Genomic DNA, 10,335 nt, shown 5'->3' with positions numbered 1-10,335 from the left:
TATCTGTATTATAATTTATTCCAGTGCGGAACTGGAACACCTTGGCCTTCATACCAGGCCAAAAAAAAGTCTGTTATTTTCACAACAAACAGAATTAATTTCATTTTGAAGTACATTTACTTGTGTTTTCTGAATGATGCTGTTCTTTTACTGGAACACAAGAAAATATTGCTGTTCTGACCACTGAAGACCACCAGACACCCACGTTAAGCTTAGGACTGCAGGAGCATTCACTTCACACGAAACTGAGCTACCATGGGGGGAGAAACAGAAACACACCCGCCCAACTGATTTAATGAGCAGAATCAGGCGTCCTGCTTGATTACAATGAAAAGTTGCAGCCATAACGACCTTCTGTGGATCAGAGGAGACGACCCTGGCCGTGTCGTTAAGGGGAACTCTGGAAGGAACTGATGAATCACTCATTGGTTACATCATAAGGCCTTAGGCGTCTCACCAAGCCACCAGCTTTCGCAGGTTTGATGACTTTGTTTCCACGGAGTCGAGAAGGAGCTTGTTTTTCAGAAGCTGTGAAGCTGTGAACATTTTTGAGATGTTACACAGTGAATTCACATCCCGTTGATCTACAGTAGGTTTTAATGGAAGGATTTGAAACTACAGGACAAAGAAAGAACTCTTAGGCTTACATTTCTCACAACCATAAAAACTGGAAACCTGAGATTGATCTCTCCTCTGGGTTTGATAACACTTCAAAATCAAAGACCCAAAGAACTGGAAAAGCTCAGTCTTGATAAGGAATGAATTGGTGGAATGCAGAGGAACAAAACTTTAACCACTGTAGCCTCAACAAGGTACTGCCAAAATATCACGTGTCCTGTCCAACTAGAGGTGAGAACGCTTGATCACCACTACGCTATGCTCACAGATCTGTCCCTCAACCTGACTGTGTCAGATCTGACCACATGTCTGTGCTGCTGTGACCATAACGAAAATGATGTGATAAAGCTGCGACTCCAAACACGACATTTTCAGGAGCTTCTACTTCAGACATTACAGTGCAAAGCTTGGAGCGGCTTCAGTAAATAATAATAATAACAATAATAATAATAAATAATAGTCAAGAATGACCACTTACTATGTCTTTATTATGTTAATCAAGATTCAGTATTTGATGCTTTGACAGGCGATCACAGTCGTGTAGATACATTTTTTGTGTACATTTAATTATTTATTTATATATTATTTATTGATTTATTCTTTAAAATATGAATTTATTATGATTTAAACTTTGTTTTGATTGAAAAGTAACTGCACATTAATCTTTATCATTTGTGGGGTAAACACTGCTGAGTAAATCTTTAAATTAAAAGTAGCAGCTACACATTTTACTGTGTAAAAACTGCTGTAAAACCATTTCAACACACAGAAACATCCGTTCAGCGGGCGACGCCCATCTCACCCGCTCTGCACGCTAGTCTGACACACCTGGACAATAAAAATTCCTAGATCCGGATGCCGTTTAGTGACCAGCTCTGCATTTAACTCGGTCATCTGTAACTAGGTGCTGGATCTACTGACCAGCCTCTTCGACTCTAAGCATTAATGTGCTGCTCAGCCCCTTTTATACAGCTTGTTCACCCACTACTGTAGTAAAGCACAACAAAATAAACATAGTTGTCTGATACCCCCATCAGAGGCAGTGTCCTGCTTAACGGACTGTGCAGTTTCGGACTCCTAGGTATGTAAATGTCAGACTCACTTTCTCGGTCCCTGAACACCAGCAACATCCTCAAAAGCAGCATCCTCGCTTTTCACAACGGATGCTTCACAGCAGCTTCACAGAATTCCAGAAAAGACAGGGGGCGACAGTGGCAGGGAGAACGTCCCTCAGAGCTGAGGAAGAACCCTTGGGAGGAACCAGGCTCACCAGGGGGGACCCGTCCTCCTCTGGTCAAACTACCTACAGAGTTATTATTCTACTAATATTAATAGCAGTAATATTGGTATTAGGAATAACTAGGAGTCTATGAGAACATCAGCGTAGGGTGGGCAGCTCGTCCAAGGCAGGTAGGTAGGTAGGTAGGTAGATAGACAGACAGACAGACAGACAGACAGACAGACAGACAGACAGACAGACAGATAGACAGACAGATAGACAGACAGACAGATAGATAGATACTTTATTGATCCCGAAGGAATTTTAGGCATCCAGCAGCACCAACACAATACAGTAGGAAACATATTCAACATCTATCAAACACAGAACAATAGAAAATATATAAGGGTATACAAACTTTCTGTACAAGGTGAAGAACTATCTGTAGATGGAGCAGTGCAGTTCTAACAGCCAATAAATAAATTCACAGATCAAAGTGCAAAGTGCAAACGACATTGGTTACAAAAGTTATAAAAGTGACTGATGTGCCATAGAATTATTAATATGTACATGTAAAAAATATAGTTCTGTAAAGTGAATATATGAATATATGAATGCCCCACCATGAGTAAATGTGCTTGTGTAAGAGAGGTTGGGGGAGTGTAATTGTGAATAAATAATTAAGCGGTTGAGTAGTTGAATAATGTCCATGTAGTGTGACTGGGTTAAACTCAGTCAGCAGCAGCCTCCCGTCCCCGATGGGAGGAATTGAAGAGTCTGATGGCTCTCGGAATGAATGATCTTCTGAGTCTGTCTGTTGTGCAGCTCTGTGACAGCAGTCTGCCACTGAACACACTCCTCTGCTTCATGATGATGGTGGGAAGTGGGTGACTATCATTGTTCATGATAGAAAGCAGCTTATCCAAAGTCCTCCTATCTGCTATTGTTACCAGAGAGTCCAGCTCCACTCCCACCACTGCCCCGGCCCTCCTGACCAGCTTGTCCAGCCTTGATGCATCTCTTCTCTTCATGTTGCCTCCCCAGCAAACCACGGCGTAGAAGAGAATGCTGGCCACGATTGAGTGGAAGAACATCTGCAGAAGCTTCTTACAGATGTTAAAGGACCGCAGTCTCCTCAGGAGATAGAGCCGACTCTGTCCTTTCCTGTACAGGGTGGTGGCAGCTGGGCGTGGGCAGCTGGTCTGAAGTGGGTAGCAGGAGGGCTCGAGAGTCAGTCAGTTCAGTGTCTGGCCGGACATGTGGGCGGTTGTATACTCGGAAAGAAAGCAGGGAGAGGGAATTAGTTTTATTCTATCTGTTTGTACATAAACAGGGAATGTTAACATTTCCAGAGTGTGGCTAACGACTCCGGCAGATCTGACTATGACAGCTTAACTAACAGGAGAGAACCAGAAGGACACACAGACACGGCAGCACTCTGAGACAGTCTGGCATCCCTCCGCTCCACCGTCCACAAACCTGAGTGACCGCGTGCGAGCAGCGGGACGACGGCACCAGCGTCTCAGTTTACTATAATTCCCTGTGTCCATGGACCCCTGGATCTGCTGCCTTTATCTAGGGGGAACATTAGCTACCAAAAGCTAAACTGAACAAGTGAGTTTTCAGCCTAGTTTTAAAGATTGAGACTGTGTCTGAGTCCCGAACAGTTTCTGGAAGGTCATTCCAGAGTTTGGGGGCTTTATAAGAAAAAGCTCTTCCCCCAGCTGCAGCCTTAGGAATTCTGGGAACAATTAATAAGCCAGCGCTCTGGGATCTGAGTGGTCGTGATGGCTCATAATGAGAAATAAGGTCTTGCAGGTATTCAGGAGCGAGACCATGTAGGGCTTTATACGTCAATAAAAGGATTTTATAATCAATACGGAATTTAATAGGCAGCCAATGAAGTGATGATAGCACTGGACTGATATGATCAGATGTTCTAGTTTTAGTGAGGACCCTGGCTGCAGCGTTTTGGACTAGTTGGAGTTTGTTTAAATTCCTGCTCGTACATCCTGACAGTAGCGCATTACAGTAGTCTAGCCTAGAAGTAATAAAGGCGTGTACTAGTGTTTCTGCATCACGCAGGGACAGGGCATTTCTGATCTTGGCGATGTTGCGAAGATGTAGAAAAGCTGTCCTAGTGATGCCGCCTGTGTGTTGATCGAATGATCAATCTGAATCTATTATGACGCCGAGATTTTTTGCTGCTAGTCCAGGTGTGGCTGGAAAGTCGGCGAGATTTAAGATTAAATCTGGTGATTTACTTCTTGCTAATTTTGGACCCAGAAGGAGAACCTCTGTTTTCTACAGCTGTGTTTTGTTCTATATCAGCCAAGTCAGATGGCAGCCAAGCTGGATTTGAATTTGATACTGTGGGTTGAATTTGTCGTCTAATATTATCAATTTTATTATTAAAGAAGTCCATAAAAACTTCACTGGTGAGAGTTGCTGGGATTTCTGGTTCAGTACCTGCCTGATTTTGTGTGATTTGGGAAATCACATTAAACAGAACTCTAGGATTATACTTATTATTCTCGATCAGCGAGGCCAGATATGCTGAGCGAGCTTCAGTGAGAGCATTTCTATCCTCTATAAGGCTGTCCTTCCAGGCAGAGCGGAACACTTCCAGCTTGGTTTGACGCCATTTCCGCTCTAATTTCCGAGCTGTTTGTTTTAAGGTCCGGGTTTTATCGTTGTACCACGGGGCTTTTTCTGCCTTATTCTTTTTATTTTAAGTGGGGCCACATTTTCTAAAGTGGATCTGAAGGTATTTTCTAAATAATCGGTTAGTAAATCTAGTTCCATTGGGTCTGATGCAGTGGGGACTGGGGTTGATAACTCTGGGAGATTTTCTATAAATTGTAGGGCAGTAGAAGGTTTTATTGATCGCTTTGTTGAATAACGAGGGGACGTATATATATTATGGCTGAGTCGTAGCTCATATGAAATTAGGTAATGTTCCCAGCAGTGGCTGTTCTTCCTGGGGAGACTGAAAAGCTTTAGGATCTGCTGTGGTCAACTTTTACCACTGCACTGCTGAACCAAACAAGATGAGGTGGCATTCGGTTATTATGCTGCCAACTGCTGGAACAAACTCCCAGACAGATAAGCTCCTACTGCTCCTACTGCATCCACTTTTAAGACCAGATTGAAAAGTCTTAGTTGTGCCTTTGTTTAGGACCGCACCTTATCTTAAATCAGTATTTTAGCTTCTTTTTTAAGTCCTTGTTTTACTTGCTGTTGTAAAATTTTCACTGCACTTTATTTTATTGTCTTGTATTCTCGATAATGTTTTAACTTATTTTCATCCCTTATTACCTTTTATCTTTCGCTCCTGAATTTAAAATTTTGAACATCTAAATGTTCTCCTAAGCTCCATCAACTCTGAGGGTTTTAAAAATTTGGTGGCCAGTGACTGGTTAACAGCTTAGCGGTCAGTTTTACTCAGAAGCTGGATTGTGTTCAGTAACAGCTTCAGCAGTGAAAGCAGCGAATGTTGGTGCTTTTCCTCTGTTGGTGCTGGAAATGACTCAAATGTAACTGCCTTTGCTTTTCTTCCTTCTCACACTCTTATGTCTGTAACAACCCTTCAAAGCCTTTCTGAGGTGCGGGATCTCAGGAGTTTTCTAAGCTGTGTTATTATCTACTGCTTTTGTAGCGTCTGTGCATGAAAGGTGCTGTACAAATAACTTGCCTTGCCGACACTTCAAGGGTTCCTCAGTAAAGACCATGGTTCTATATAGTCAAAGAACCATTTGCATGCTTGAATTGTTCTGTCCATGGTGACATGATTCTTCATACTGATAGAGAATGTGCTGTAGATGGTTCTATATAGAACCTTTTTTTAAAAAGGGTATATAGCACCAAAACGGGTTCTGCTATTATTACAACGCCAAGCTTGTAATAATAGAAGAACATCATATCAGAACATCTAAATCTGTGACCTTGGCATTGCACCAAGTGACCTCACCTGGGGTCTACTTTGTGACGCCGTACACTGGCTGCTCTTTCATAAAAGCATGTCAGAATAAAAGTTCTTTGTTTTTGGTCAAGCTGCCATTTGAGTTTTAGTAAGTTTTTCAGTAAGTGGAGAACTTTTAAATTTGACTTATTTTGCAACGGTTTTTAAACATAAAATCATACCAAACTCCTTTATCAACGTGTGGATCCAACAACAGAATATATAATGCAATATAAATTAATTTTATATGGAGCCACTGAAAATCGTTTCTCATCAAGAAGGTACTGTTGAATAATTTCATGTATATGATGCATTTATTAAAATATATTAGGGGAAATTAATGGACTTGGACACACATCGTGTCAACGAACCATACATCACATCTCATGTATATATTGCACCATATAAAGTATTGCACCAGTGAAAGGTATTTGTTTCAGCATTATACTGTATTATACAGTGTGCAACCCTAAAAAACTAATTATGATGTGTTTATAAATGTATGTATAAACAATATGCTGATAGAGTGCTAACCAAACAATTCTAATAAAGCTATTAATTTTTACTTTATTAACTCAGAATCTGGCTGTTATACGTCACTCTTCCCCATTTTAAATAGGTACGTATTAAAATATAAGTAGCTGAACCAGAAAATGAAGAAATGAAGAGAGTGAAATACAGATGTTGCTTTGCCCTCCAGATGTGAATTGTTTATTATCTAGTGTGTTTAAGCTACAGGCCAGTGGTCTCAAAGATCCACTTTCTATAGTCTTTACCACAGATATCAATGAATTCTAATGAAGCCTGACAGTAAATATCAGAATTAACCAGAACTCCATGTAGGATCCCACTGTTCATCAGAGCAGCACCTGAAAACAACTGAGAGAGACAGAGAGAGGGAGAGAGAGAGAGAGAGAGAGAGAGACAGAGACAGAGAGAGGGAGAGAGAGAGAGAGAGAGAGAGAGAGACAGAGACAGAGAGAGAGAGAGAGAGAGAGAGAGAGGGAGAGACAGAGAGAGATAGAGAGAGAGAGAGAGACAGAGACAGAGAGAGACAGAGAGAGAGACAGAGAGCGAGAGGAGAGAGAGAGGAGAGAGACAGAGAGAGGGAGAGAGAGGAGAGAGAGAGGAGAGAGAGAGAGAGAGGAGAGAGACAGAGAGAGGGAGAGAGAGAGAGAGAGACAGAGACAGAGAGAGGGAGAGAGAGAGAGAGAGAGAGAGAGAGACAGAGACAGAGAGAGAGAGAGAGAGAGAGAGAGAGGAGAGAGACAGAGAGAGAGAGAGAGAGGAGAGAGACAGAGAGAGGGAGAGAGAGGAGAGAGAGAGGGAGAGACTCTGTAATTGTACATACTTCCAGCCAGAATACAGAGACAGTATGAAAGCCCCTGTGAGTTCATTAGACTTACGTCACAGGCGTCAGTGGGGTGTGAAGCACAGAGCAACGTTTGGTAACTGTAGGCCTTCATCTTCTCCCTCAGATGGTCTCCGTACCTGGACATGCTTCCACATTCAGCCACAGTGACCGTCCCACACTGCAGCAGGGGTGGGAGTGTGGTGTCTGTGGTGAGACAGTCGACAGGTTAGTCACTCATCACAGCAAGACGTAGTAATCCGTCAGGACAGCGATCACATGTTGCTGAACTCACTGTGTTTAAAACTAAAGGCTTCGCCCGTCCAGCCAAAGAGCTGAACGGCTGCTTTATTAGCCGGAGGTTTACAGGTATTGTGGTCAGGAAGACGAACTGCGGGGAATTTACTCGCAGCGTTTTCATCCACCTTCAGCAGCATGAGGTCATGAGCTCCCTTGCTGTCTCTGAACACTTTAATCTGCTGGATTTTAAACCTCTCCCCATTCTTCTTTGAACTCTGACCAAGGATCACCTCCAAATCCCTAAAAAACATAAGAACCAATGGTCATGGTTTGCGGAGGGATGCCGTGTGAAAAGGGTGAAGACCTGAGGAAGACGCCCGCACTCTCTCTTCTCTCGACACATTCTCGGATGGTGCTGCTCTGGCTACTTGCTACTCATTCATTAGGATGAAGGTCACCCACAGGCGTAGCTACACCCACACCTATTTGTTCCGCTTTTTCATCAATCGTACGCATCAGTAACACTTTGGATTGCTCTGCGACAGCTTTCTGGGATTTGGGCTGATCTTCATTATTATTACTATTTTGTAGGTTCCAGAAACGCAAAATGTACAGAACCCAAATTTAGTAGATAAGCTCCAATGGCACCTACTTATACCCTGATTCTATACCCTGATTCCCCCTTAGCAACACATTGACCGGACACACCGTTTTAAAATCATCCACTAGGGGATACTCTAACGAAAATCAGCTCCTCTCCGGTAGTAATTCAGGACACTCCTGTTCACTTCAGGTCAAAGGCAGCTTTTCAGAATGAACACACTTCTCCATCACCTCTGACTTAGAACTGCATTTAGAGATGATCAAGATTAGAGTACCACACAGAACCACACAGAACCACTCAGAACCACACAGAACCACACAGAACCACTCAGAACCACTCAGAACCACTCAGAACTACCGAAGGTCCAAATACCTTCACTTTGTCTTTGCTAATCGCAACACTGATATCTGAAGTAAGATTTTGATACACAGTAACACGTTCTAGCAGTTTGATGAGGTGTTCTTACGTCATGTTGCACTGGGCTGCAGTGATAATCCAGCCTTTGTTTAGGAGAAGTCCAGAACAATGGCCAGTGTTATCCCCAGGAATGGTCAGAATTGCATGATGTTGATCCAAAGCACTCTTACAGTCACCAGCAACTAGCTGGACACTGAGCACCCTGGTAGAACCTGGAGCAGAAAGGAGAGGGAGAGAGAGACAGACAGACAGAGAGAGAGACAGACAGACAGAGAGAGAGACAGACAGACAGAGACCCATAGTGACTAACTGAACATGTTGTAAGACAGAAGTTAAGAGTAATAGTTACCTGCCCACAGAGCCAACAGCACAAAACAACTCTTCATGTTGCTCGTCCACCTTCTCATCTGATGACCACTCACTCACTCACTCACAACGCAGAGAGAAGAAAAGTCCTCCATATCGCTTCATCTTTCAGCAACCAATCAGGATTCCCCACGCTGCTGTGCTGTTTGCATGATGGCTGAGAGGCACCAGCTTCTCACGGAGAAGGGACTCGCATTTTCTAAGAATCATAGTACCTCCTAAAACCACACACACACACACACACACACACACACACACACACACTCACACACACAGACACACAGACACACAGACACACACACACACACACACACACACACACACACACACAGACACACACTTTCTAAGCCGCTTCTCCCTCAGGGTCGCGGGGGGTGCTGGAGAAGGCAGTACTCAGACATATTTAATATGTTCCTTACTTTAGCCAGGAAATCCACTGCAATGTCAATACGGGAAGTGACGCTTTAATTAGCATCAACCTGCCAAAGGTGTATCTACTAACGGAGAGGTGTGTTATTATGTAGTTTGTGTAGTAATTACGTTATTTTACGTCAAACTGGCAAAAACTGTCAGTTAAATGAATCAAAACTTCTGCTCATTCAAAGAAGCACTTCTGCCCTACACTGAAGGACCATGTCATTAACAGGCGTCAGCAGTGTGTGTGAGGGTGAGACACAAACACACACATTTCATGATCTCCATATGTCCCTAGCCATTACGGTGCAACTCCTTTGTCCGTTAATGCAGAGGTAGAAAATAAGCAAGACTCTTAAAGCCACAGGGGACTCCACCGTAACGGGATTAAACTGTAAGCCACTCTGGAAAAAGTGCAGGAATGTCTGTAGTGAACCACGACTGTGGTCAGCTAGGCTTCCAGTTTGGGCCAGGAATTTAAAAAAGCGCCCACCTCTGCTTGATGCTAATTTCTTGTTAGTGCCTCTATAAGATTCTAGTAATACGGCAGCTCTAAGCAAAAGGGGACCGAAACCCAAAGGTTAGTCCACAGCTTGAACTGAGAGTCAGTGATATATTTAGAACTTTCAGTAGGACTAGAGAGTAACCTCCACACTGTGCTGGACACCAACCCTCCAAGAACAGAGCACCGCAGATTTAACCCTTTTGTTTCCAAAGTTTAACAATAAAACACGAGCATTACCGTCCATTTAAATGGCAAAACTTTTATTATATTACATCAACAATCTGTAAAACTTTCCTTAATGTCCAGAAAGTTTATCAGCTAAGAGCTCATTAGTAGGAGTGACCTTGATGAAGGGGAATGTACATCCAAATGACACGAGTGATAAGATGACAGCCAGCTCTTTGTTCCGTTCTGCGGTATCATTCCCTAATACAACAGCGCTCTCATACGCTTCTCAGATATCTTACATCAATAACTGACGAATTTAGGAGGCTGAGTGTCAGCCAACGTGCCAAAGAAGGTTTAGGTGTGTGAAGCTGATTGGTCGTCTATCGGCAGCGCAGCCAGAAACAATGTGGAGAGGTTCAAACTCAAGCAGACCGACTTCAGGGTCAGACTCTCTTCAGGAGAAGGACCAACA

The 10,335-nt window shown here is 43.1% G+C and overlaps 1 protein-coding gene across 2 annotated transcripts; it reads right to left on the bottom strand.

The window, feature by feature from the left end:
- Nucleotides 1-2,503: 2,503 nt before the first annotated feature.
- Nucleotides 2,504-8,958, bottom strand: LOC108412115 (kallikrein-7-like). 2 transcript variants are annotated; one of them, XM_017684015.2, is made up of 5 exons: nt 8,760-8,958; nt 8,460-8,622; nt 7,445-7,689; nt 7,205-7,356; nt 2,504-3,111 (listed from the first exon to the last, which is right to left on the bottom strand). In XM_017684015.2, the coding sequence occupies exons 1-5, from the start codon at nt 8,815-8,817 to the stop codon at nt 3,073-3,075; spliced, it is 657 nt and encodes a 218-aa protein (XP_017539504.1). In that variant the 5' UTR covers nt 8,818-8,958; the 3' UTR covers nt 2,504-3,072. The 2 variants fall into 2 exon arrangements, with proteins under 2 accessions (XP_017539504.1, XP_017539503.1); XM_017684014.2 differs by lacking the exon at nt 2,504-3,111 and adding an exon at nt 6,481-6,677.
- Between the last annotated feature and the right edge of the window lie 1,377 nt (nt 8,959-10,335).

Source organism: Pygocentrus nattereri, chromosome 6 (genome assembly GCF_015220715.1).
Source record: "Pygocentrus nattereri isolate fPygNat1 chromosome 6, fPygNat1.pri, whole genome shotgun sequence".
Classification (NCBI taxonomy): domain Eukaryota; kingdom Metazoa; phylum Chordata; class Actinopteri; order Characiformes; family Serrasalmidae; genus Pygocentrus; species Pygocentrus nattereri.
This window is presented reverse-complemented; position numbering and strand designations above follow the sequence as displayed.